The sequence below is a fragment of the Miscanthus floridulus genome, chromosome 16 (assembly GCF_019320115.1).
Source record: "Miscanthus floridulus cultivar M001 chromosome 16, ASM1932011v1, whole genome shotgun sequence".
NCBI classification, from domain to species: domain Eukaryota; kingdom Viridiplantae; phylum Streptophyta; class Magnoliopsida; order Poales; family Poaceae; genus Miscanthus; species Miscanthus floridulus.
Window position 1 is genome coordinate 1,106,477 of NC_089595.1, and position 27,952 is coordinate 1,134,428.

General features: G+C 46.4%; 1 protein-coding gene and 2 long non-coding RNA genes across 3 annotated transcripts; all 3 read right to left on the reverse strand.

The window, feature by feature from the left end:
- Positions 1–701: 701 nt before the first annotated feature.
- Positions 702–19,658, reverse strand: LOC136513984 (uncharacterized). Its single transcript, XR_010773482.1, has 3 exons — positions 19,279–19,658; positions 18,570–18,672; positions 702–741 (listed from the first exon to the last, which is right to left on the reverse strand). It is a non-coding gene; the product is annotated as an uncharacterized lncRNA (long non-coding RNA).
- Positions 19,659–21,405: 1,747 nt separating this feature from the next.
- On the reverse strand, positions 21,406–24,803 carry LOC136513774 (LRR receptor-like serine/threonine-protein kinase GSO1). Its single transcript, XM_066507742.1, has one exon. The coding sequence runs from the start codon at positions 24,691–24,693 to the stop codon at positions 21,775–21,777; it is 2,919 nt and encodes a 972-aa protein (XP_066363839.1). The 5' UTR covers positions 24,694–24,803; the 3' UTR covers positions 21,406–21,774.
- A 2,024-nt stretch (positions 24,804–26,827) lies between these two features.
- On the reverse strand, positions 26,828–27,590 carry LOC136511728 (uncharacterized). The gene is made up of 3 exons (XR_010772813.1): positions 27,491–27,590; positions 27,236–27,397; positions 26,828–26,927 (listed from the first exon to the last, which is right to left on the reverse strand). It is a non-coding gene; the product is annotated as an uncharacterized lncRNA (long non-coding RNA).
- Between the last annotated feature and the right edge of the window lie 362 nt (positions 27,591–27,952).

The following is a 27,952-nucleotide window of genomic DNA, read 5'->3' on the forward strand; positions in this document are numbered from 1 at the left end:
ATTTGCCGCTCTGGAACCTCTCTGTACTCGATCGGATGCTGCTTCCCTGCGTCCGGTCGGTTTCACCGCCCGTGTCCAATCGTCTCGACTGCAGAGTCGGTCCAGTGTTCGGTCGCCCCGACTGTAGAGTCGGTCCAGCGTCCGGTCGCCTCGGCTGTAGAGCCACCAGCGTCCGGTCGCCTCTACGAGCTCGTTTCTTCGCGATCTTGCGTATGGCTTGGTTTCAATCTTCATGCTTGGACTTTGCTTGATCTCTTGGGTCTTCTCTTGTGCTCTTAAGGTCTTGCTTGAGGTGTTGATCATCGGATCATCACGTCGCCTTCGTCCAAGTTATGTCTTGCACCCTATTGAACTACAAAATGAACACTTGCAAATTCATTAGTCCAATTTGGTTGTGTTAGTCATCAAACACCAAAATCCAAAGTAAATGGGCCAAGGGTCCATTTTCCTTATAGTAGGCATTCCCGAATTGAAACTGGTAACAAGGTTGATATGAAAAAGCAAGGTTGGTAATACACCAATTAGGTTTCCACTCAACTCCTAATCACTTAATGCAGTATTTAAAAGCAAAAGCGATATAAATTTGTAAAACACAAGGTAGGTTTAAATGCATCCGGGGCTTGCCTTGATTGATGGAAAAGTCCGGTTCTGGAGATGTTCCACAGATATCAAACCCAACCTCAACAGGTGGATTAACTCCCTCAACAACTTGGTTGACTACCACGTTCTCACTTTCGTTCACTACACGTAGTAATAATGCCATATTTAAAATGATGCGAGATATAAAACATGATGCTTGACGATGGATGCAAAAGTTAATAACTTGAATACAACTTTCCTTCGCGGTATAGTTACAAGCCAAAAACTAACTAAACCTTTTTATAAACTCAAACACTTACTTTAAGTGCCAAGGATCATTTTATGCTTATGACCCAAGGTCATCACTCAATCCCCAATTCAAACAAAACCTAAGTCATTAAGAGTTAATATATGTGTTTATTAATTAAACAATTAATTCAAAATTATGAAATAAATCAACTTTCTCCAAATGAGCTCAAAATTTTTTGTGAAGGCTCACCACATGATAACTAAGTGGCAAAACAGTTTTCATAATTTTTGGATAAATATTTAAGCCTAGAAAAATCATGAAATCCCATTTCTTAATTAATTTGAGAAATTTTTATCACATTCAAAATGTACTGAAAAGTAACATTTAAAATTTTTCCTAAATAGTTCCCATCTCAGAGAGGTTACACAAAAAAAATTTATAATTTTTGGAGCTCTATTTATTTCTACACAAAATAAACAAATCACAGCACTATTTAACCATTCCTGAAAAATAGAAAATTCATTTTCAAACAAACAGTCACTAACAGAGTGACCCCACTTGTCAGTGAGAGCAGCGCGACGACGAGCCTCTGACCGGCGCGTTCTCGCCGGCAGCGAGGTCTCCGGTCACGACCGAGGTATCAGCTTGATCTCCATGGCAAGGCACACCCATGGGTGGCATTAATTGAATCAGTAAAGGCTCAAACCAAGCTCGACGCCGGCCATGGCGGCCACGACGGCGCGGCTGCGTTATGCCGGCGAAGTAAGACCGTCAGCGATTAAACTAAAGGCTCGGGAGGACTCAGTAGCTCACCCCAAACTCGCTCGAGCTGAAGGATGAACCGGAGGAGCAACAGAGAAGCTTGACGACAATCAAGTGAGACACGGCGGCGTTCCAGCGTCGACGGGGGCGTCCCGGCGTCTGCAATGGAGGAACGGATCAACTAAAAGGCCGCAGAGCACCATGGCAACATGGAGAAGGAGCTATGCTTAGCCAGAGCAGAGACGCACCATAGAGTGCTAGCCTCAGAGAGACAAGGTCGGCGGTGTTGCGGCCGGCCATGAAGAAGAAAGACGGTGCGTAGCATATCTCGGCAAAATCAGGCGCCTAGGACTGGTCGGCTGGGTTCACAATGTTCAGGCGGAGCGGTGACCTGCTCAATTGAGGCAAGGAGAGGGCTACGGCTCCAGTGCGAGCTCAATGGAGCAGGGCTGCGATGGCGGGAAAAAACAGAGGAAGAGGAAAAAGCGACGGGAGAGCACTTCTAGTCTTATCGGTGAGCGAAGAGCGGTGGTGAAAGGTGCGCTAGACACGCCACGATGGCGCGGACACGTTGAAGCCAGAGGTGGCGTTCGCGGGCGTGAGTAGAAGCCGGTGGAAGCTTGCCGTCGGTGAGAGCTCGCCTGCTGGCACTGTTCAAGCTATTTACTGAATTGCCACTCACTCAATTTCTTAAATTACTCTCAAATTTGTATGGAAACTCAAAAATCTCCAAAAATAAAAGTTGTTCCAAATTCAAAGTTCTACAACTTTGCATTAATAACCATACCCAAATTCTGTCTAGATTTGAAAATGCATGTTTGAAACCAAAAGGGGACACTTTAAGAATTTATCCCCTTTCAAATTACTTCAAATTTTATATAACAACTTTGAAAACTCTAAAAACCAACTTTGTACACCTTGACAAGCTCTACACTTTTCCTTTTAGGCTCAACCCCAAAATGTGCTTATATTTTGAATTAGGTTTTCTAGGGCAGAATTTAAAGGCTGGAAATTAGGGTTTTGGAATTCAAATTTAATACTAGAGTTATGAACTTGATTCATCCATACAAGTCAACACATATAATCATAAAAACAAACTTGTTTTAGTGAATGCATATCAAAGTTTTCACTAACTCAAAATGATGTGCAATGCATATGATGACATGGCATCTTTTAGGGTTTAAAACACCAGAGGTGTTACAGTGAGTCCAAGCCCATTGACTTCCTCTACAAGAACATTCAAACGTGAGTACATCTCATTAGCACATCCTTTAGAAAGCATCTCAAAAGAGTTAAGCTTTTTTTATGACAAGATCATAGTGTTCCTCACACTCACTCTTTGTTCCCTCATAGAGCGCACAAACGTCCAACCATAGTGCATGGGCATCCTTGTGGTTCCTCACCCGGTTAAACACATCTTTGCAAAGGCCTCTAAAGATGGTGTTTCGAGCCTTTGCATTCCATTTCTCGTAATTCACCTCATCGCCTTATAGGTGTATAGCATCCCGAGGTTTTGGGAAGCCTTGTGAGGCGGCTCTAAGTATTCCAACATCTAGAGCTTCTAAATACACCTCCATGCGGATTTTCCAATATGGAAAATCATCCCCCTCAAAGATAGGAGGAGGTCCATCCCCATGAGACATCTTTCTCTAGACGGTTAAGTCTAATTCATGAGCACGAGGCTCTGATACCAATTGAAAGGATCAAGATCCCCAAGAGGGGGGTGAATTGGGCTAATTCTAAATTTCTTTACAATAATTAAGTCCTACGGTTAGCTCAATTAACCCATTGTGCCTAGAAAGTGTTTCTATTGATCTACCGCACAAAAGTTTAGCAACCTATGTTCCAATCCTTCTCTAGCATGGCAATTCTATGAAAATAAATGACAAGAATTGAATTGCTCAAAGTAAAGAGAGAAGGAGAAACGTGGCAATGTTTTGCTAAGGTATCGGAGAGTCGCCACTCCCCACTAGTCCTCGTTGGAGCACCCATGCAAGGGTGTAGCTCCCCCTTGATCCACGCAAGGATCAAGTGCTCTCTACGGGTTGATTCTTTGACACTCCGTCGCGGTGAATCACCCACAACCGCTCACAACTTGAGTTGGGTCATCACAAGCTCCGCCGGATGATCACCAAGCTCCCAATCACCACCAAGCCGTCTAGGTGATGGCGATCACCAAGAGTAACAAGCACAAACTCTCACTTGACCACGACAAGCTTAATGAGAAGGGTGGATGCACACTTTGCTACTCTTGCTTTCACTAATGAGGGTTCTTTTTGGGATTCTCAAATCTCAATCACCTCACTAGGACCTTGCTCTTCTTGGCACTCTCAAAGGTGTTTCTCAGCTGTTGGAATGAGCAAAAATACCACCTCACACGAATGGAGGAAGTATTTATAACCTTGGTTGAAAAATGAACCGTTATGTGCCTCTGTGGGGTGACCGGACGCTCCGGTCATGTTGATCGGACGCTCCGGTCAGTTCTCCCCGATCTCCAGTGTTTAAGTTGTGACTGGACACTGGACAGCGTCCGGTCAGCACTGACCAGACACGTCCGGTCATGTCTAGTCATGATTTTCCCTCTCTAGAACCTTACTGGAGTCGACCGAACGCTAGCACCCAGCGTCCGGTTACTCACCTCTCAGCGTCCGGTCGTGTCCAGACGATATCACCTTGATCAAATGAACTGACCGGACTCTGCACCAGTGTCTGGTCACTCCAAAACCAGTGTTCGGTCAGCATTTGACCCTCCATTCACTTCCAACTCTCAATCATATGTGAATGAAGTTTACTCCAATGGATCTAAGGGCTTTTTAGGAGCTACCTAGTGCTAGATTTAGCAAGTGTGCACCACACCTAACTTACTAGACTCACCTAGGTCAAGCTACCCATCCATACCCCCCTTAATAGTATGGCCAAAGGAAAAACAAAGTCCTAAATTACTCTAAGTGTCTCCTTAATACCAAACGACACTTAGAACTAGTCCATCCTTAACCTTGCCGTCCATTCTTTAAAAACGGAAACGATTTCCATCGGAGGGGCATGACCACCATGATAGCCCAATCAATCTCTATTACCGTGACCTAGCTTAATTGCCTCTATAAAACACACGTTAGTCACAGTAATCACGTATTGTCATTTATCACCAAAACCCAACTAGGGGCCTAGATGCTTTCAGAGAGGATGGCTAGGCTGGGCAGCGCGGCGGCGACAACGAGAGGAGGAGAAAAATCTAATTTACTATATGAGGGATTTCCCAAACTAGGGGCTCACCTTACGATAGTTTTGGTGTGTTTTGCCCAAGGGGGTGGTACATATTTATTAGGAGAAAAACTCCCCACATCTACATCAACTAGCAATATGGTACTAATTGATGTTGCACCCTCCATATTTACTAATGGGCCTAAATAATCATTAAAGCCTATTAGTAAATAAATGCATGGGTCTTTAGGATTTATTAGGATTATTGCACATGGGCTTTGAGAGTTGGGAAAAATGAGTGATTTATTATTTTTAGAATTAATGAATTTTGTGGATAAAATAATTCCAGAAAAGTCTAGAATTATTATTTAAGCCACGACAAATACTCTGAAAGCTCTGAAAATTTGGGGAAATTTTCCACAGACATTATGGAACATGAGGAACCCAAATAAAGTATTTGGAGCCCATGATAAGATAATTTGGAGCATCTAAAAATTAAATTATGCTCATAGACAAGTAGGAACAAGTTCTAGAAAAAGCTGGAAAATTCCCGAGATGTTTGTAGAGATTGATTGACGGACGAGGAACTGAAACGAGTGATTTGCGTTACAAAGAAAAGATTTTAGGAAGCTCCAAATGAAAACTTGAGCCGAGAAACAAAGAATTTAATGGTAGAAAAAGATAAAGGCGTGCCGAAGAAGGAAAATTGACCTACTAACGCATTTTAAAGACTTTGCTCACTCTCAACACACAAAGAAGCAACAAGCAAACATCACATCATCAAAATGCCCGTCAAAATTAGAAAACTTTGAAAATTCATATTTTTCCTATAACTAAATTTGCGCTAGCTCAAACTAAACTTGGTAAATTTTATCCAAATATTAAAATAATTCATTTTATTTAGTGTTTTCTTTGCACAACCCAAAATCGGAAATTTTGGGGTGTGACACAAACCAAACCAAACCAAACGAAATTATAGTTCTCATCCTATTTTCCACCAAACTAGATTGATCCAAGATGAGAGCCGAACCATATAAATTGGGTTTGGTCCAAACCGTTACTAGCTTTACCTAGGGCCTCGCCCTGCACCATTGCCGATCCACCAAATCCCCTTCCCACACTCACCCTCGCCATCTGGTGACAAGAAAACATGGAGAAGATTATGGTGTGCTCATTGTAGATACATGTCGCTGGTATGAGATAAAAGCAAAGATTATGGCATAAGTGTGGAAAAAGGGTAAGTTTCACCAAAATGAGAAAGATGATTAGATTATGATAAGAAGCAAGGCAGTTAGGTAAGACCATTTCCTATAGGCTTGCACATCCTATGGTCAACATGGGTCTGATACCACTTCTGTCACACCCATTTTTGTATAGCTGAAACCGGGTGCATATCACATGTGTGTCAGCATCAATTTCCACACGTATGACTTGACTTCATCAATGGTAATCAAATACAGTGTACGAAAAGAGTATAATATTATTACAAATTTATCAAAGTTGCCAGTACAACCACAGTGGTTATGAATAAAAAGCAGAAGCAACAACGCACTCCACAGGAAGGTCGCCGATAGAATACGCATGCCTAACACCCTTGTATGTCCTCCAGGTACCATCCCAATCTTCATCTTCTGAGCAGCCTTTAATTTTATTTGGAGATCGCAAAAGTGAGTACTTGTCGTACTCAGCAAGTATAGGTATTAAATAAATGGCAAGCAAGGCTTGTAACAAGGAAAAAGCTGACTCAGGCTTACTGCATGTTAGCATTTTAGTTGGCCAAATTTTATTAAGAACAACTTGATTTACTAAGTGAGTAAAAGAGATCCCATCCCATTAAACACAAAACCAAATCAAGCCTCATTTTTTCCATTCTGGTAAATCACTTTTACTCACTTAGTAAATCAAGTCATTCTTAATAAAATTTGGCCAACTAAAATGCTAACCTGCAATAAACCAGGTCAGATTTTGCTTGTTACAAGCCTTGCATGTCATTTATTTACTGTCTATACTTGCTGAGCACGACAAGTACTCACTCTTGCTATCTCCAAATAAAATTAAAGGCTGCTCAGAAGATGAAGATTGGGATGGGTACCCGGAGGACATACAAGGGTGTTTGGCACGCGTATTTTGTCATCGACCTTCCTACGGAGGGTGTTGTTGCTTCTTCTTTTTATTCATAAACACTACACTTGTAATCACAACTTTGGTAATTTTGTAATAATATTATACTCTTTTCATACACTATATTTGACTACCATTGATGAAGTCAAGTCATATGTGTGGAAACTGATCATGTGCACACATGTGATATGCACCCGTTTTTTGCTATAACGGGTGTGACATTGACTTGATTCAAGTCGAGGACTTGTGCTCGGACACAGTTTGTGTGTTTGTTGAAATGTAGGTGCTGCTTGAGGTGGAACATGGTTGATGACGGACTGGAACTAGGTTTAGGGAGGAACTGAGGTTTTGGGACTAAGTTCAGGGAGGAACTGAGGTCCTATATATAGGTCAAGGATGTCATACAGGACGTTCGGGCTAGAGAACAATGTACATGAAGATGATCACTTCATAAGACATACATGGGAGATGTGCAGGCTACGGTGTAGTGTTTGTCTTCGTCGGCGCAGCTAGGACGAGTTTGGTCAGATTACGACTGTCGGTATTCTGATGGAAGGGCGAGTGGTGTGGTGGGAAATACCCATCTGGCTTAGGGCGTGGCTATGTGGCATTGACCAGGCAAGCCATACTAGGTTGCTGGTGCACGCAAGCGTTTCCACGATGGAGTCTAGTTTGCATGGCGCTCGTCGACCAGATAACGTCATACGCCGCCAACTAGACGTTTTGTCTAAAGATAAGTACCCTTTCATATATGATTATTTAATAAAGCTTTCTCCTCGGCTTTTCTCCAATCATTTTTCTCCATTTATTCTCCATGTTTAATATTTTAAGATATTCCATTCGTTCTCCATGCATAATATCTTTAAGACACTCCATTTTTTCTCCGCCAACTCACCGACCAACCACGTTCTCATTCGTGTTATCCAAAAACGGCCCTGTTCTGGATCTCGCACCCACACGTGCACGGGCTCCAGCACTCTGCGTTATGGGCGGTCGGCAGTGGCTCTTCGGCGACGCCTGTATTCTTACACGTAAATGGGTGTCTGTCACTCTACGCCATGGAGTACGGGCTAGTCAGGGCTAGTGATGCGATAAAGGACCAACTATAAGGAAATTACTCATATTCAAAATATGAACAAAACTTCAAAATAAACATAATATTTATCTACAACTGCTCGGCAAGATACATCATCTACTATCCATTCTACATATTTGTTTTCTAGGGGACTGGTTCAGTCAACACGCTTATTTTTTATGCTCGGGGACTGGATCGGTTGGGACGGACAAGAGGATCATCGTCCGGGTGGTCGCACCACCTGGTAGTCGGACTTCACTGCTGACCAGTTAGATGGCCTATTCGGCGCTCACATCACTATCGACTAGTTGGTTGGACTCCTCGGTATTTGGATTCTTTGTGCAAGCGTCGCCAACTAAGCTAGGGACTCCTCGGCGTTCGGATTCTTCGTGCAAGCGTCGTCAGCTAAGCTGGGGACTCCTCGGCATTCAGATTCTTCATCTAAGAGTCTCTAGCTAAGCTGGGGCTCCCTGAGCAGTCGAATTTTGCTATGTCTCATCGGTCGATTCACATCTGCTAGCTTTCCTCCGATCCTTGTTGCGGTGATTTCGGAGTTCTAAAGTGGGGATGATACGGGGGTTTTGGTGAGGAGACTGCCTACCCAAAGTCTTATGATGGACTATCTAGATTGCCTTACTCAGATCGGATCGAGGCCACACAATGGACACTAGCAGCTTCGTCGAGCCGTGCTAGGCACACCTCATTTCTTTGATCTTGAAAATATTTTCATTTGATTTCTTTGATCCTGCTACAAGATGTTTTCCCCATCTTCTAGCAGGCTCGGGGACTAAAGTGTGTACACAGCACCTTGCGGTGCATGTACTAATTTTTCTTGTTAATGGTTCTCAGCTAAGCTAGGGACTGGCTGTGTGATCGACGCGTCTGGAGTCTTCTATTTTTTTACCCTGGCACTACGTGAATTATTCATCTACCACCAGGCTCGGGGACTAAGTGGTTACACTTAACCTCACGGTGAATTTAGTGATTTTTCTTGATTTACCCTCCTTATTGACTAAGTCATGGATGATAATCATCTGACCTCGCAAATGGAGTCTAAGTAGCTACACTTCATCTAAGGTGAAGAATTTTCAAAATTAATCTTAAGCCCCTAACATCGTTCTGCAAGCCTTACTTGAGTAAGTCCAAGGCCTACTGACTAGTTAAACTGGTCGGTCACCTATTTTCACTGGACGAATTACCAGTTAAACTGGTCAGTCACCCATTTTTACTAGACGAATTACCAGTTAAACTGGTCAACATCAAGTTAGGCTACTCGGACATGATCAAAATGGCGTTGCTCAGTGGATAAAACACGCTCGGGGACTAGCTGTGGGGGGTATAACCTCAGGTACCCATGGTAAGGGACATGGGTCACACCATTAGGGACGGTCTAGCCCATGACATCAAGACTTGCGACGCACGGCACTAGTCGGTGTACACCGCAAGGCATCTAGAAGATTTGATTTATTAGGACTCTTTTATAGATATTGTAGTCCAAATAGAATACCTAACATATAGCCAATTAGGATATTTTCCTTGTAACCCTACCCCTCCATAGTATATAAGGAGGGGTAGGGGTCCCCTAGTCTCCAGGCACATCCAGATCTAGATACAAATCCTAGTCTTAGTCTAGGGTTACATCTGATCAATACAAACCAACAGAGCACAGGACATAGGGTTTTATGTCATCTTGATGGCCTGAACCTGTATAAATCTTGTGTCTTGTGTCTCTGTTACCATCTAGTTCCTGATCACGTGCACCTCTACCAATCAATCTACCATCATGGGCATACCCCTTGGTGGACTGTTGATGATATTTAGTTGACACCTCTTCATACCGTACCACCAATATCTTTCCTTCAGATCCTGGTACATCTTGGTACTCCCTGGGTGAATGGAATAAGTGGATTCATGAACCTCACTTAGGATCATGTTCTTGATATGCTAGATGTCTGGTACGTAGATCCGGTGCTTAAACCATACAGTCCCATCCTGATCTAGATGGAAACCAAGTGCCTTGTCCTCTTTGATGAGTCCAACAAACTCCTAGATTTTTTCATCCATTTTCTAACCCTTTTGGATATCCTGTTCAAGGGTAGGCTTGACTTCCAAAGAAGTACCATGTGTGTTAGCTACAAACCCCAAGTTCAAGTGCTCAAATTCTATAAGCAGTTCGGGTGGTAATTCGATCGCTAGCAGCATGTTTATGTGGCTCTTTCGGCTAAGGGCATTTTCCACTACATTGGCCTTGCCAGGATGGTAGTGCATCTCCAACTCAGTCTTTGATCAATTCTAACCATCGCCTCTATCTCAAGTTTAAATTGACAAGACCCTCCATGATTTGTAGGTAATCAACATGAAAATATGTCAAATAAAGCCCAAAGTGCAACACTCACATGATTTAGCCCAAGCAAAAGAAGGAGAAAAGAACATGTACCTGACACGATTGAATCGAAGGCCCTATGGGAACGCGCTCCAAGTCTAGCTAGGAGCCCACCATGAGAAGGCGGTGGTGACCGGAGCCAGTCAAGGCGTGGCCGACCCCTAGGGGCGCTCGACCCGTACCCGGCGCTGCTCATCCCCTCCTTCGACTAGCGGTGGCATGGGAGCATGCAGAGGCGGTGAAGGCCAGGATTTCATGCCAAAGATAGCTATAGCACCGTCTTACTTCCCTGTATAAATAGAGGGGTAGAGCTCCTCTCTAAGACACACAACAAGAGAGCAAGAAGAGAAGAAGAGCTTCATTACTACCTTAGCTTTAGCTAAAATAATAGGAGTGAGAGAGGGAAGAGTTGGAGAAGTGTTTGGGTTGTCGACAACCTCCCCTAGTGTGCTCGCTACACTTAGCGAAAGGAGTGTAGGAGCTAGCAACTCCTCCACTTGTACCTCTACGATCATCTTACTACTTAGAGTAAGAAATTCGTGTTTAACTTCGGCATTGATTTCTTAAGAAATTTACCTTTGTTCATTATAAACTTGTGGGTTCGTCGTCCGTCCTTGTGGTGGGTACTCTAGTAGAAGGGCCCTAATAAAGACGGATAACCCTTGCATGCGCGCTAGAGTAATAGTCGATAGTGTAGACGTGGTGTCTAGGCTAGAAGCTATCTTCATTTGCACCATTCCCCATGGTTGAGGGGTAGGCGGCAGGTGGTGACAGTCGTATCCATCCCTTGTAATCCCCCATGTCCGGGTTTGATGTAGAGCTACAGGTCGGGCTCACTTGGTAGACTAGCTGCTACCCGGTGCCCTAAGCAAGTCTATAGTGACAAGGTTGTCTTTGCTTAAGATATTTATCCTTAGAAAAAACCTCACTACCCAAGTTACCCTTTTCTTGTTTTCGTTAGGTGAACTAGTTAAGAGACTTACACATTCGTTCCTTTGGAAAAATACGATACCCTGAATACTTTCGGGTGAAGTGCTACAACGATGTATACGTGCGCTTGTAGATCCCTCTACTTACCCTAAGAAACACCAACACCTATAGAGTCTCTTAGATATGGGTGCAGTGCTAGGTAACAACTCAATAATGAACTCTATTTCTCGTTCAGGTGGCATACCTGGTAGATCATCAGGAAAGATGTCTGGGAATTCACATACAACCCGAATGTTCTCGATCGTACTGCCTTCCAAGTGATTAACTGCTCCCTTGAAGGAAGACGGTATGGTGGCTACAACTTCCACCTTTTCTCCGGAAGGTGCAGTCAATGACACCGTCCTTTTAGTACATTGGATGACTCCATTCCTCCAGGCTAACCATCTCATCTCGAGTATCAGATCAATCCCTTCTGACTCCAGAACGATAGGACCAGAAGGAAAATCTACCCCCTTATTTTTATGTAAATTTCTAGGCACATGACATTGGTGTCCATCTTCCCACCGGGTGATTTTACTAGCATGGTGTTTTTCATAGTGCAGGTAGTGATGCCATGCTTAGCCACAAATCAGGCACTAATAAAAGAATGTGATGCGTCAGTATCGAACAAAACTGTAGCTAGTTGGGAGTTAACAAGGAACATACCGAGTACCACATCCTAGGCCACCTCTATTGTCTCCACCTTTACGTGGTTCACCCTTCTGGTATTTTGTGGTGCCCTCGGCCCTTGGTTCATGTTACGGCCTTGCTGTGGTTGGTCGTTCTGCACCTGCTTTTGGGGGCATGCATTGGCATAGTGCCCAACGGCACCACATTTGTAGTAAGCATTGCCGGTGGGAGGGTTGTTGGCATTTTCTCTCACTTGGGTGTTGTTAGGTGCTTGTTGGCGAGGTGCTGGGTTGTGGGACGTGGAGCCTGGGGATTATAGCGTTGTTGTTGCTGCTGCTGGGGCTATTGTTGCTGGCTGGTTGGGTAGGTAGGGTGGGATTATTGAGATCCCTGCTGGTAGGTGTAGCGGGGCGATTGCTGCTAGTTTGAGGCTGGGAGGGGTTGAACTTCCTCTTTTTGTCCTCTATTTTGCGGCGTTTACTCTCCACCACAATAGCTTTGTCTACCATCTTTTGGAAATTCTCAAAAGTGTGGGCGAACAGCATGTATTGGATGCTGTCGTTCAAGCATTCTAGGAAGTGTTCCTATTTCTGCTCATGATCCTCTACTTCATTTGGAGCATACCGCGACAGTTGTGTGAACTTGTCGTGATACTCACAAACAGACATCGACCCTTGCTTCAGGGCTAGAAACTCCTTTTTCAGCTTGATGAGGCCCATGGGCACGTAGTGTGCCTGGAAAGCCTCCTTGAACTGCTCCCATGTGATGGCATCTAGGTTTGCCTGTGCAAAGCGATAGGCATCCTACCAATCTAAAGCTGTGCCTTGCAGTTGTCCTGCTCCGTATAGGACTTTCTCTCGATCATTGCACTGGGCTATGTTAAGTTGGTTTTCAACAGCCTTCAGCCAATCATCAGCATGAAGAGGCTTGGTGGAAAATGCAAAGAAGGGAGGGCGCCCCATCATGAATTCTCCCCTCTTGTCCCATGGTGGGGTTGGTGGGGGTTGGCGTTATGATTGGGATTCTGTTTGGGTTTCAGTTTTGGTTCTGGTTTTGTTGCACAACCGTTAACACCTAGGCCATGCTTTGCAAGAGTTGGGTCTGCATAATCATCATCTGCTCCATAGTCATTTGAGGAGGTGGAGGTGGTGGGTTTGGGAGGTTGTGGTTGCTGTTGTGGGTGGTGTTGCTGTTGCTAGTGTTGGTCAAACTAAGAGTGGAAGAAAAAGGAGGGCTAGACATCAATATAAAGGAACCCCAACTAAACTTTTCATTAAACTTATAAAGAGAGAAAATGTGGACAAAACGCCACATTTCCAGCAATCATTACAAAAGAAGCAAATCAAACATGATCATCATAATAAACAAACAAACATTCAAAAAGCACTGCCTATCCAAAATCTAATGATCCAGGCATGCTACTAAATTCCTTATTACATTGATTAATATTTTTCAACGTCTATTCAATCTTTGTTCGACCTAGGATGGTGTCATATGGGGGGTCCTCATGATGAAGCGGAGAGGAGGTAGGCCATATGGTCCTTGGGACTTGATCCTGTTCATTCAAGATAGCTTAGAGATTATCGAGTGCATCCCAATCCTGCTCTTGCTACAGATGCACCTGCCTCAGCTCCAGCAGGGATGCATTGAGCTCCGTGTTCAAGATGGCTAGGAGTCACACCATAGTTGCCATCCTTGTGTTGTTTGCACCCATTGAAAGCTCTAGTTTGGTTTTGGCTAATTGATGAAACCTAAGTACTAACCTTTGTCATGAGTGTCATGTGAGCAAGGTTAGTACATACCAAGTGGTGGAACAAGAGGATGATCATGGTGGATGATGATGACCAAAAGGTGATCAAGTGCTCAACTTGCAAAAGAAGAAAGAGAAAAACAAAAACCCTATGGAGATCAAGGCAAAGGTATTGCTTAGGGTTTTGGTTTTGGTGATCAAGACACTATAGAGAGTGTGATCACATTTAGGATTGATAGCCGTACTATAAAGAGGGGAATTCATTGGCTAAACGGTTTATCGAGTGCCACTAGGTGACATGATTCTTGCATATGCATTAGGGACCTAGTGTGCTAACATTTAACCCTTGAAAAATGCTTGAGAAAATGCTAACACACGTGCACACAAGTTCTACACTTTGTGGTTAGCAACTTGGAAGCAAGGGTGAAGAGGTTGAGGACTTAGAAAAAAGAAAGGAGGAGAAAGTCTTTCACCGGAATCTGGCCTCGGGGTGACCGAACTCACCCGGGCATGTCCAGTTCGTTGGCGCAGAGGAGAAGTTATGCTCGGTGGTGACCCGACTCTGCATAGTATTTGTGATCGGACGCACAGGGGCCGCATCAGGTCGAGTGTGACATACGCTGGCGTCAACACCTGGGGACCACGCTGCTGAGCAGTGGAAGGATCGAACGCTGGGGCACATCCGGTCGGCATTGACCGGACGCGTTCGGTCGGTAATTTTCGGCTTTGGAACCTTTCTGTAAATGATTGGACATTGCGGTGTTGAGAGTCCGATCACTAGAGCGCTGGGTCCGATCATGACTTAACTGTTCGCACCTTTAAGAAAATAGCCGTTGAGATCCAGTGGCTAAGATTTGAAAGGGCGACACGTGGAGGCCATCCGGTGACCGGGCGCTGAGGCCGACGCGTCCGGTCAGTGCGTAGAGCGCCCTCTCTTGACTCCCCGGCGATGAGCCACAAGGTAGCTCTAGTAAATTGCTTGTGTCATTGAGTTACCTCACTTGTGGGTAGGTTCTTGCGGCACCTCTTATGGTGGGCTAGGTGTGTGATACCTATTAGCCACTGAACCACCAAGTGTTAGTCGACACAACGGGGACTAACGTGCCAGCAAGCACGTGAACCTCGGGAGAAAAAATGATTCTCTTACCCCTTGGTATTCTCTTGGTGATTGAATTGGTATTCATCTTGTGATTGGTTCACTCCTCCATGCGGCGGTATAATCACCCTACTCACTCATTTACACTCCCGCAAACTAGTTGTAGCAAGCTCTTTAGTGTAGCTAGAATTGAGAACTTGCTTTGTAGCTTAAGTTTATCTAGTGGAGCTCTTTAGTGTAGCAAGTGTGAGAGCTCTTAGTGAGTAGTGACTTATCAAATTGTGTACCTAGTGATTATAGTAACTAGAATTGTTGGATAGGTGGCTTGCAACCCTTGTAGAGCTAGAGCAAGTTTGCATTTCGCTATTTGTCATACTAATCAAATTGCTCTAGTGATCTTATAGATTTTTAAATATGCTATTCACCCCCCCCCCTCTAGCCATATTAGGACCTTTCACCCATGAATGGTGTAATCTGGGCCACAATGTCTCCCTGGCACCTGCGGGGGTAGTGACGGTCCTCGTCCTTGCTGATGGAGTCGAAGAAGTAGTCTCGATAGGCGAGGAGCTCCTAGAGGGCAGCATCACTAAGGGCTGCCATCTAGGTGGAGCGAGGAGAAGGAGCTTCATGTGTGGACATGACCCGAAGAGCCCGGAGGTATGGGTTCGGCCTGCCGATGTGGATGCAGGCCTTCTAGTACGCCTCGTGCTGAGGGTGGTAGTAGTGGGTGCTCTCGTATTGGATGCTAAACATCCCAAACACATACTGGCGGTGCAGGAGGTCGCAAAGCCTCTAGTGGAAAAAGTCATCTTCATTGTCCCTGAAGCAGTGGGTGGCGATCCAACCCCTAGGGGCGTTGGGATGGTTTCCCCCTCCCTCGATGTCATCGCCACCGTCGTCGTTGTCGTCGTCGGGATCGTCACCCCCGTCATCATCGGGATCCCCGCCTACAGCAGGCTGGGGTGACCCCTATGCGGCTAGTTCTCCTTCTTAGGGTTATTCCAAGGGCTGTTCCTGGGGAGGCACCTCCTCCAGTGGTTCCACGATAGGAAGGCTAGCCCCATCATCCACGCACTGGCTGTGGCAGAATTGAAAGTGAGAGGTCTCGCCCGTGAGGGGGAACTCTATCGGGCGGTTGCAGTGGTAGCGGACGGAGCTCCGGCGCCAAGTCAACAGCTGGCGGGCCATCTATTGACAAGAAAACATGGCAAAGGTCAAGAGATGCTCAAGATAGATGAATATATTTAAGACTGGTGTAAGGTAAAGATAAAGGTTATGTGGTAAAAAGGGTAAGCTCCACCTAAGAGAGAGAGATGATTAGAACCTGGTAAGAAGCAAAAGGGGTTAGGTAAGACAATTTCTAATAAGGCTACACGTTCAATGGCCAACATGGACAATTAGAAAAAAGAGGAGGACCAGCTTGGGTGGCTGGTGTCCATCGGATTTGACCAGGACGTGGCAACGCGCAAGGAGAGGCGATCCTTGTTCACGTAAGGCTTTGTTGGCATGGCGTGGAGTTTGGTCAAGGGACTTGAGGCTTAGACCAGCATGCCGTGTCCATGTTGGACATCCTAGGGGCTGTTGTGCCTGGATATAAAAGGAGACCGAGGTGTGCACGTTGATCTGACTGTGGAGAACAGAAGAGGCCAGGTGGTGCGGCGACAGGAGAAGGGGCAGCGCATGAGAGTTTCTGGCGGCTGTTTTAGAGCTTAGGGATTTTGTGTTCAATCCTTTTGTAGATGCTTGTAAGTGGCATCTTGTGAACACATTATCAGAGTAATGAAGTTCAATTATCTCATATCGATGTGTTGGTAATCTCATTCTTTCGCTCAGCTTCTTGATTTACATGTCTAGCATTAATTTGGTTTTAGTTTGATTTCTTGTTCTCAAGAATAAATTTGTTTCGATCCATCTAAAACTGTGTTGGGGCTTGCTTTGCGTTACTGATCTGAGAAGTTTGATTGGTCAACCTGTATACATTTTGCATAATCACGAAATTAGGACTTGATCAATACTCGTCACTTTCTGGATCAGCGTGCTTGTTTATTTTATATCTCAGAGTTCTAGACCTCCGATTGACATGATTCTAGTTTGGTTAGTTCATAAATTTCATCTACTTTAATGTATAAAAGTTTGAGGTCAAGTAGAGCTACAGGTTTGGGTCGAGATTATTTTTATTAGAGGTGTGGTGTTCTGTCCAGAATGGAAAAAACGAGGCTTGATTTGGTTTTGTGTTTACGGGAAAGTTTTAAAATTAATTTTTGGCTTCCACAATCATTCACCCCCTCTGATTGCCTATCTGAGTGTGAATCGATCCTACACTTTGGTATTCTTGATGGCTCCAGTGTTCGCTTTGGTATTCCACATTAAACATCCCATAGCCATACCGTCGGCGGAGAAAGTCCCTTAGCTTGTGGTGAAATAAGCCTTCCCCTCCATCTTAAGTGCATGCAATCACCGTCCATCCCCAAGGGCTTTGGAAGAGTTCCCAGCACCACCGGGGCCATTGCCTCCATTGTCAGAGTCGTCATCGGAGTCGTCCGAGCCATCATCTCCTAGGTCTCCTCTAACTGCTTGGTGAGGTTCTTCGTGTTCAGCCTAGTCTTCTCCAAGGTCTCCTCATGTCTCTTGGTGGGGTACCTTTGTGTCCCTCCTGGTCATATGTCATGGATGCCAAAGAGACCTACCATGGGCCAAATCGCTCCCAAGAAGGTTCCCAACGTCCATGTTTTCAATGACGTTGAGATCCTGGACTACCCCTCAACAAGAAGGGATGCAAAGGCCGCCTTGATCACCAAATCCGGCGACGTGTCAAGTACCGAATACACCAACTCCTACACACCATCTATACCGATCATCATAAGAATCACAAGATTGTTGGTGGTGCGCTGGGGCGTGGAAAGGTGTTCCAACCCTCGCTCACTTCTGATGATAAGAAGGCGTTGCAAGAGTCACTGGAGTTCACTAGTTCACCCAAAATGGTCTGGCGAACAAGTAATCCGACGTCAATCAATGGTCCGTCGGGTCATTTTGAAGATGTAGATCACGATAACAAAAGTGACCATGAGAGGCTTCTAGGTGTAGTTGCAAAGCTTAGAGTTGAAAATAGAGAACCAGAAGAAAGGGTGGCGGAGTTAAGGATGTCTCATTTGGATTTAGAAGATAACTTTCGCGCCCTCCGCTTGAGCAACAATCCAAAGCTCAAACGCCTCGCCAAGGCCATGGGAAAAGGGGACCTCCTTTTTCCACCACCACCTTAAACATCTCATGGTCCTGACAATAACACTAGGTGATAGGTTGTTTTTGCTTTCACCTATTTCTTCTTCCTTGATTTTATTCATGATATAATGTGCCTATGATCTAGTCAAGATTTGAATAAAATAATGGTTTTGCTGGTGTTTTCCACCAGCAGAACCCCTGCATTTGATGTCTACATTGTTTTCATGTCCAGAACACGTTGCTAATCACCATGTTCATAACCCTGCTGGATTCCTAATCACCATGTTGCTAAAAAGATTACCAACCCAAGGTTGCATATATGATTTGTCAAAATTAATATTTAACTCATCCCAACCCAAGACTGTAAGCTAAGCATGATTCTACCTATCTAGCCCGGGTTTTAAGGATGATATAACAAAGTCTAGTAAACCCTAACATAGGATTCAAGATTATGACTCAACATGTAACTAATGGTCTAACTACACTAACTCAGAGTAAAACAAATGTAAGCGCAAGATGGTCAGGCACACTTGCCTCAAAAGCTGTTCAGACATATGATCTTTACATCTCGTTCAACCTTGATCAGCCTTCCCTTCGATAGGGCTCGTTTCTACGAACTTGTGAGCACCAGAAGCACCTAAAATGGAGCAACAGTTAAAAAGATAATGAACTTTTGAAGTTTTAGGGACAATTGTAAATAATATGATTTATTTTATTGTAATTATTTTCCAAACCAGGCAAAATGTAAATTATTTAGACCAAAAAATAAATAAATAAAAGTTTAGGGACTGCTTTGCAAAACTGCCATTTTCCTGAATTATTTTATACTCATAAAAATAGCATTTATGATGTCATAAACATGAATTATTATATCAGTATATAGAAACAAAACATTTTTTATTAAATAAAAACGCTGCAAAGGATTTTTGGTAAGGGTTAGATCGGAAGTTTCACAAGGCACCGGCAACAGTACAAGGAAAATTAAAAAAAGACAGGGGCTAGATCGGGAAATTGAAGGGGCTGGCGCGGTGGGCTTGGCCCATTGGCTGTGGACCGGTGGGGGTTTGTGTAGGCGGTGCACCACAGAACGAAGGGGTATGGGGATTGATTCCTGGCCGCAGATCCACGGATGGACGGCCCAGGGAGCTTCTCTGCTTTGGTCACCGGAAAGGCACACACCACGGCGGCGAGCTAGAGGGCACGGAGGACCTCGGGATACGGCGAAAACAGAGGTGGAGCTTACCGCACAGTCGGGCAGGGGGTTATCGGCGGCAGCAGCTGGCACGAAGGGCAAGCATGTCGCGGCGGGGCTGACGGCAACGGCGAGGTGCGACGGCGATCACGGAGGACGACGTTGCGGGCACCAATTCACAGAAAGAAGCGGCGAGGTGGGTGCAGTGTGTTCTTGCGAGGCCAACGGAGCAAGAGTTGGGGTGCGAGGTGATCGGGATGCGGAGATCGGTAGCTCGGGCCGAGCTTCGGTGATGACGGCTGCGGCGCTGATAGTAGGTGCTGCGGCGAGGGAGAAGGCTCGAGGAGGACCGGGGTGGATGCGGCGTGCGTGCGCAGGTCGCTGGAGCCTTTGAAGAGGGAGAGAAGGCCGTAGGGGCCGGTCCACGGAGCTCGCCCGCATGCCAACAATGGCGGCCGCACTCTGGCGTACGCGGGAGTGAAGGGTCAAGACGCGACCGCGTCGATTGGGGGAGCGCGGAGAGAGGGGAGATCCGGGGATCTCTCTGACGGGGTCGGGGACGCGGGAGCGGCTCAGTCCGCGCGGAACGAAGCACCCCTGTCCGGCAGTGGCGGAAGAGATAGGGGAGAACGGAGGAAGGGGATGGCGCCGACAGGCGGGGCCCGCTCATCAGCAGTGGAGAGGGGAGGCCCACTCGGCAGAGACTGCGAGCGACAGGCGCTCGCGCGGTGGGCTGAGCAGCCTCCACGCGCAGATGGGCCTCGGCCCAGGCAGGAAGGGAGGAGGGGCGCGGGTGGGGAGACATGGGCCGGCTAGATTGGGGCCGAGGGATAAAGGAAGAGAGGGTTTTATTCTTTTTTTCATTTTGTAAAAAAAACTAAGGTTCAAATTGAAACCCTTTTCAATTCAAACCAGTTTTGAAACTCCTTTAAATATTTTGAGTTTTGAAAAATTAATTCTTACTTTTGGAGATAAAACTTTTTAACTATTTTTGTGAATAAAAACTAACACTTTATTTTAGAAAAAGGAGAAAAACTTATTCGCATCTATTTTGATTTTTCATAAATCATGTTTCACTCATTAAATTGATGCATACAACATGAATGCAATACAAATACGTTTAACTTTATAAAATAGTATTCTCCTCTAGCTATTTTTTGCTCATAAATTTAAAATTAATTCTAACAAATTTTAGAAAATTGTGAAATTCAAAATTTAGGGTGTTACAACGCACCGAGGGTGCTCCGGCTAAGCCCTAGTGGTGCGGTCGCGGTGCCTCCGCTGTCGCCTTCGGTAGGCCGTAGTAGAGGCGAAGATCCGGAGCATGGCAGCGCGGGGCGGAGCGGGTGGGAAGGGGGGAGCTAGTGGTGGAGCAACAGCACGCGTCCCCCATGGGGCCGACATGGCCCCCATCGCCATGCCTCGCGGGGACCCTGCCTCATCCCTCCAAGACAACTGCATCTGGATCTTGAAGGCTACGGGCGAACAGGGCGGAGGGTGGCATGTATAGGGGTTAAGGCCAGCGGTGGAGAAGAGGCATGTGCGGGATCGAGGCTGGCAGAGGGCGGCACATGCAGGGGCAAAGCCAACGGTGGACGAGAAGATGTGGTGATGCATGCGGGTCAAGGCTGGACGGTGGAGACCGACACTGGCGAAGGGTGGGGGCGACGGGCGCCGGCAATAGAATGGTGGGGGCGGCGGCCGAGTGGGGGTGGGGGTGGGGGTAGCCTAGGAGGGATGATGAGCTAGGAGGGTCGGGATGGTTTGGCGGATGGCCAAGAAAAGGGATAAAGTTGGTTTCGCATGAGACTCCCTAACTTTAGCGACTCTTTTGTGGGATAAAGTTTCAATGCTATGACGATAATTTTTTGGGACCGAGGGAGTAGTCTATGGAGGGAGGAAAATCGGTCTATAGAGCACGTGACAAGGATATTTGTCATGTGACACGGACATTTTCACAAAAGGTTCGTTGTTAGTGTTAGGACCAATTGGCACCGTGGGTGAAACCAAAAGATCAAGATAAGTTGGCGCAGGTCAAATGCCAAGTGCTGGAATGGCTAGAGATCTTCAGACGAAGTGAGGCCCGGTTGACAGACACCGGATAAATCAGAATGTAATAGCTGCTATGTCGTTTGGATGTCAGTTTTTAGCTCTCAAGTCTTGTCCAGTAAACAGCTGTACTCTCGTTTGCTTTCTTATTGCAGAGAACATTATCGATAAAAATAAATACTAGGTGTTCGGACCAGGCTTCCTCGAATCCGACCTTCAAGAAGGCCCATAACTACGAAATGGAATGTAGCAGCCCACGGTGCCACTCTTCCCAGTTTTGCTTCCCTCCAGGCTCCAGCTTCCCATCTCCAATCAAGAACACTGAACACACCACACACGAACGGACGTGGCGGAAGCAGTAAGTAATCAAAGAAAAACCCACACGGAACGAAGGAGAGATACGATCATCCATACACATACATTTGAGATTTTGACTCTTGAGCACGCAAGACGCAAGACAGCATGTGACGTTCACTGCTGCCACCGGCGAGCAGCTAGCTACCTCTTCCCGGCCCTGGCAGCCTCCGTGGACTTGTCATGGAGCAGCACGCTGGCGGTCTCGGACCCGGAGCTGTGCTTCTGCTCCGCCGACCAAGACACAGGCGACCCGACCTTCCAGTACTTGCCGTCGCCCCACTTCCCACCGCCGCCGTGCGCTGACTCCTCGCCGTCGGAGTTGGACACCGACACCGCCCGCCAGTTGCTCCACACCCTCAGCATGGTGTAAAGCAGCGCCACGCACACCACCGCCGAGACCAGCGCGATGCCCGCAACGATCACGACCACCTCTGTGCCCGACAGCCGCCTAGCAGGCGACCGCGGCCCACACGGCAGCAGCGGCGCACCGCAGAGCTCGTTGCCGACGAACGACGCCGCCGGGAAGCTCGACAGCCCCGCGGGCACCGCGCCGGAGAGGAGGTTGTCGGAGAGGTTCAGGCGGTGCAGGCTCGTCAGCTGCAGCAGCGAGGACGGTATCTGCCCGTCCAGCCGGTTGGACGACAGGTTCAGCCGCTCCAGCTTCACCAGGCTGCCGAGGGACGCCGGGATCTCGCCAGAGAGCCTGTTCCGGCTCAGGTCTAGTATCACCTGTAGCTCCGAGAGCTGCCCGAGCTCCGGCGGGATTGGCCCCTCCAGCGAGTTCTCCGACAACCTCAGCTCGTACAGCTTGTTGCATTGCTGCAGCGCTGGCGGTATGGCGCCGGTGAGGCTGTTCTTGTTCAGGTTCAGAACGTTCAGAGACGTCAGCCTGCCGATCTCCGGCGGGATGCTTCCGGTGAGGTGGTTGTCGCCGAGGGACAGCTTCAGCAGGCCGGAGCAGTTGCCTAGCTCCGGCGGGATGCCTCCGGTCAACGCGTTCCACGACAGGTCGAGCTCGCCGAGTGACCTGAGGCTGCCGAGCCATGCAGGGACGGTGCCCGTCAGGTTGTTCCCGTCGAGCTTCAGATGGGTGAGCTCAACACAGTTGGAGAGCTCTGCCGGGATGTCGCCGGAGAGGTTGTTGAGCGAAAGGTCAAGCATGCTGAGCCTTGTCAGATTGCCTAGTTCGGCCGGTATCGCACCGGTGAGCCGGTTGCCACCAAGCTGGAGCCGCACCATGTTCCTTGATCGGGCGACTACCGCTGGAATGACGCCGGAGAAGCTGTTGTCGGTGAGCGCCAGCACGGCGAGGGAGGTCGAGCCGAGGAGAGGTACGAGGCTGCCGGCGAACCGGTTGTGGGAGAAGTTGATCACGGTCAGGTTCTTGAGCTGGAACAGCGACTCCGGCAGGGGGGCCTCGAGGGAGTTGTTGTACAGAGTTACCACGCTGAGCTCGGCGAGCTGCCCGAATGTCTCGGGCAACGCGCCGGTGAGCCGGTTGTCTGCCAATGCCAGCGCCTGAAGGCTCCTGCACTCACCGAGGCTCGCCGGAATGGGGCCCGACAGGTCGTTCTGCCGGAGCTGAAGCACGGCCAGGTTCTTGAGGTTCCCGATCCTCTCGGGAATAGGACCATGGAAGTGGTTGCCGAAGAAGTCCACCTCTTCCAAGCTCGTGCAGTTGGTGAGCTCGTCAGGGATGGTTCCGGACATCTGGTTCTCGTAGAGGAACAAGAGCTTCAGCTTCTGAAGCCTGCCGATCTCCTGCGGTATTCCACCGGTGAGGCCATTGTGGAACAGAGACAGGATCTCCAGGTTGCTCAGGTTCCCTATCTGCGGCTGCAGGCCGCCGGTGAAGCTGTTATTGTGCAGAACAAGGTTGACGAGGCCAGGCAGCCGGTCAATGTCCGGCGGTATCACTCCGGTGAAGCTGTTGTTTGACACATCGATGGACTGAAGAGCACCGCAGCTGAGCAGCGCCTCGATGCCGCCTTCAAGATTATTGCCAGCGAGGAACAGGTTCTCCAGCAGGCTTGATGAGTCGTCAGCGCAGAGGTCTTCAGGGATCGCGCCGTCAAGGAGATTGCCAGTCAGCACAAGGTACTTCAGGTTCTTCAGTTGTGCAGCAGAGATGCTGACCTTTCCAGAAATGTTGTTCATGGATAAGTCCAGAACCTGCAGCTGGCCCAGCCGGTTCAGTTCTGCCGGAATGGCGCCGGTCAGGCTGTTGCCGAGCAGGTTGAGGTATGTCAAGCTGGAAAGGCTGCCGATCTCCGCCGGAATCTCACCGGAGAACTGATTGTTTGCTAAATTAAGAGACTGGAGATCACTGAAGCTCCCAATAAACGAAGGAATGTTGCCTTGCAGCATGTTATCAGCCACTGACAGAAAGCGCAAGCTTACGCAGCCAGCAAGCTGCTCCGGGATGCCGCCGGTGAGGGTGTTGTTGTCCAGGGCCAGCTTCTGCAACTGCTTCAGTCTGCCAAGCTCAGCAGGAATGGTGCCATTCAGCTGGCAGTAGGCCAGGCCGAGCGTCACCAGCTCCGAGCAGTTGCCCAGGTGTGGCGGGATCTCGCCGTGCAGCCTGTTGTCGCCGATCCTGAGCACCTTGAGGTTCTTGAGAAGACCGAGCTCCGACGGGATGGTGCCGGTGAGGGAGTTGGAGAAGAGGAGCAGTGTCCTCAGGTTCTCCAGCACGCCAAGCTCCGGCGGGATCGGCCCAGTGAGGGAATTGGAGGACAAGTCAATGGACTCGATGGAGATGAGGCCACTGATCGCCGGCGGAATCATGCCTGACAGGCCATAACCGGACAGGTTGAGGCCTGTCACAATGCCCACCTCCCCGGGCAGGCATGTAATGCCATGCCATGAGCACACGTCGGCCTCCAGCGACCAGCCGGAGAGGACACCTTCAGGGTCGGTGAGGCCGGACTTCACTTGCAAGAGAGCAGCAGGAGATGTGGCTGGTGTGGCTAAACATACAGGTGCAAGCAGGATGCAGAAGAGCAGGGATAGATCAGCAAGAACACACGGAGTGAAGCTGCAGCTCTGCTTGATACCCATTGCTACTGGTAAGATGGTATCATGTAGTTGTGTGAGCTAGAAGGAAGTGAGCTTCAGGGATGTTGCTATGGTGACGAGGGGATGTCTATATGCTCCACTGCACAGAGTAGTTGCCCGAGCTGCAAAAGAGGGGGTGGGGTGGGGGGTGGGGGGAAGAGTTGTCAAACACTACCTGCTCTATGTATCACAGTCAGAGAATGTGCTGGATTCGTATACTGAAAGTGCAACACAAGCCAAATGAGAAGGTGAAAGCAGTTCAGAAAATAAAAATTGCAGATACTGTATCAGAATAATGACCGGCATAGGTTTCGATAATTCTGGCCTAAGCAACAGGTAGTTTAAAGGCTAATCTTGTTGTTTTGACTTGTTACTCTATCCTCTTCTATTTGATTTGTTATGACGAGAGCGAAAAAGGCGCTCGAAATTAGTTAACTATGCGCTTTACAGAGCGTACGTGCTCGAACAGTTAAACTGCCCCCTTGATTTGGTGGCAACAGGACAAGTAGATGATGCTTCCATGCTTTATTTAATAGTCTTTTTGCTTAGTTTTAGTGACAAAAAAAAGTATTGCATACTCTGGTCATCATCCCAAACCCATAGCTTCTGACTATGCAAACAGGTAGATGGATGACATGATAATTTCTCCTTGGCAGCTAACTGAAGAAAAAAATACATAGCAGTATAGTTATATGAATCAAGGCGAACATGCTACAGATAACTGAAGGTAAATACATATTGATACTTTTAGCTAAATTCTAAATCTAACTTAGCTAAAGTTTCGCTAAATTTATAGAAAAGAGTATCAATATTTATATATCAGATAGGTGTACTAAAAAATATATTTAGTGACGAATCCAATAACCATTTTTAGTATCACAAATATTGATACTTTTTGTCTCAATTTGGTCAAATTTAAAATGGTTTGACTTGGTATTATATTAGAATTACATACTCCCTCTATCCTGTAATATAGTGTATTCTAGCATTCAAAATTTATCCTCAAATATAATACATTTCAAGGACAACAACCAATTTTGTATAAAATACTTTCCATTTATCTACCAATCACCATCAATCACGTTGATGATAGCATCTGATTAGAAAATAAAATGATGGTACATGTGTCTTTTTATGTTCTCTCTTAATTTATCCTAAAATTCTTAGAATGCACTATATTACAGAGGGAGTACTCTTCATGATAAGGAGTATTTAATAAGGAAAGAAATAAACCATCACCTTATATGATCTATGTATCCGAATAAATTGCTGGAAAAGGCCAATCATCGAGCAAGCAAGACCCGCAAAGGGGCTTTTCAATTATATCAGGTCGAGGGAAAGCCAGTTACTTTTGCAGGGGATCGACAGTCACACAATCAAATCGACAGGGGCACAGGAAACAAAGGTGACTCTTGGTTACAGAAAAAAAAAAAGAGAGAGAGAAAGAGAGACAAACAAAGGTGACTGGAAAAAACAAAAACGACCCACAGTAACCACTGGGCAGAAGCATGCACGGGGCTCACGCACTTGGCTTTGCTTCCTGCAGTTCAAATGCAGCAACACCCAAGTGATTCCATAGACGGGACGAGTCCATTCAGATAGAGACAGACTGCTATCTAGTTATCTACTAGTGGCCTTCTCAGCTCTCATCATGCACAACGACGCCCTCCTTTCTGGTTCAGCTTTCAGAGCTAAGACCACATAGTGGAGTGCCAGCTTTGTGCAGCCATTTTTCTGTCAGTTGCTCACTCACTGATTTGGTTAACCCACAATGCTAAGGATTAAGGAATAACTACTTCCAACTTCCATCCAAGTTATGGCTGACTGGATGTAAGGTTGGGGTCTCTCTACATTGTTACCTTGTCTCTTTACTGGAATGGTTAATTGGAAAGGTACAAGTAATAACACAGAAATAGGTTTTGGAGAAGCAAATATAGAGGTAAAAGTAAAATGAGAAAGTGAATCAGCGGTAACTGAACTTATTGCATGATAAGAAGTCGGTAAAAGAACTGAGAGGGCTATATGATCGGATGACTCCAAACCACAACCTACCCGTCCGTTCGGCGACATGAGGACAATGACTTGCGGCTGGTGCAATGGTTGGATCTATCATTGGTCCACGATTGACTTTCTTTGACGTCTGAACAATTTAGTACTGGTTCCTGATGCCTGATTGATCTGGGTTTGACTTGTGCCTCCTTCACACTGTGATTCTTGCTTGCTTTTACGTTTCTTGCCTGCTCACCCACATGATTCATAGTTGGATAGGACACGAGTCAAAGGACAAGTGTGGGTTGTAAAGCGTGTCATCTGTTCTAGCTTATCTCCAACATGATACTTAATTCAGTGCTAGAAGGAGAAATGTAATTTAATAAGAGATATCGAAAGACGAGATAGTCTAAACTAAAATCGCGGCGCAAACATTCTTGGACAAATGAATAGTCCATTTAGCATGTGTTAAAATAATAGTGTGGAACTTATATTCCATCTCATAGCTATAACCGCAAGAATGCTACCTTCATAGCCTCAACTAAGAAACACTTACGTGAGTACTTGTAGAACAGTATCTGAATCATAAAAATGGCTCGTGCTGTTGCAATTAAATCAGACCTTCACCTTCCGGCTTGCTGCTCAAGAGAAATTTGGAGAATGTACTTAAATAAGATCCTTTCGTTATCATAGAAAACTGTTCTGTATCATAGGAGAACTACAGAAAAAAAAAAGCAAAGAATTTAAGATACTACACAAAAAGCTATCTGAATCATAAAAAATGGCTCGTGTTGTTGCAATTAAATCAGACCTTCACCTTCCGGCTTGCTGCTCAAGAGAAATTTGGAGAATGTACTTAAATAAGATCTTTTCGTTATCATAGAAAAATTGTTCTGTATCATAGGAGAACTACAGAAAAAAAAGAATTTAAGATACTGCACAAAAAGCTAATGTACTCCCTCCGTTTCAAATTATAAGTTGCTTTGACTTTTTTGATACATGCATTTTGCTATGCATCTAAATATAATAATATATCTAGGTATATAGCAAAATGGATGAACCAAAAAAAGTCAAAATGACTTATAATTTAGAACGGAGGGAGTAGTTAACATCACAACATGCTAGGCAAGTCATCCAAGTTATAGCTAAGGCCTAAGAGGTGCAAAAGGTGCCCTGCTATGTTGTACAGCCAATTAGGAGTAAGTGGCTTGTTGTTCAGTACTTCAGTTGTTACTGTTGGCCCACAGGATCACTGGCTCAGACGAATAAACCA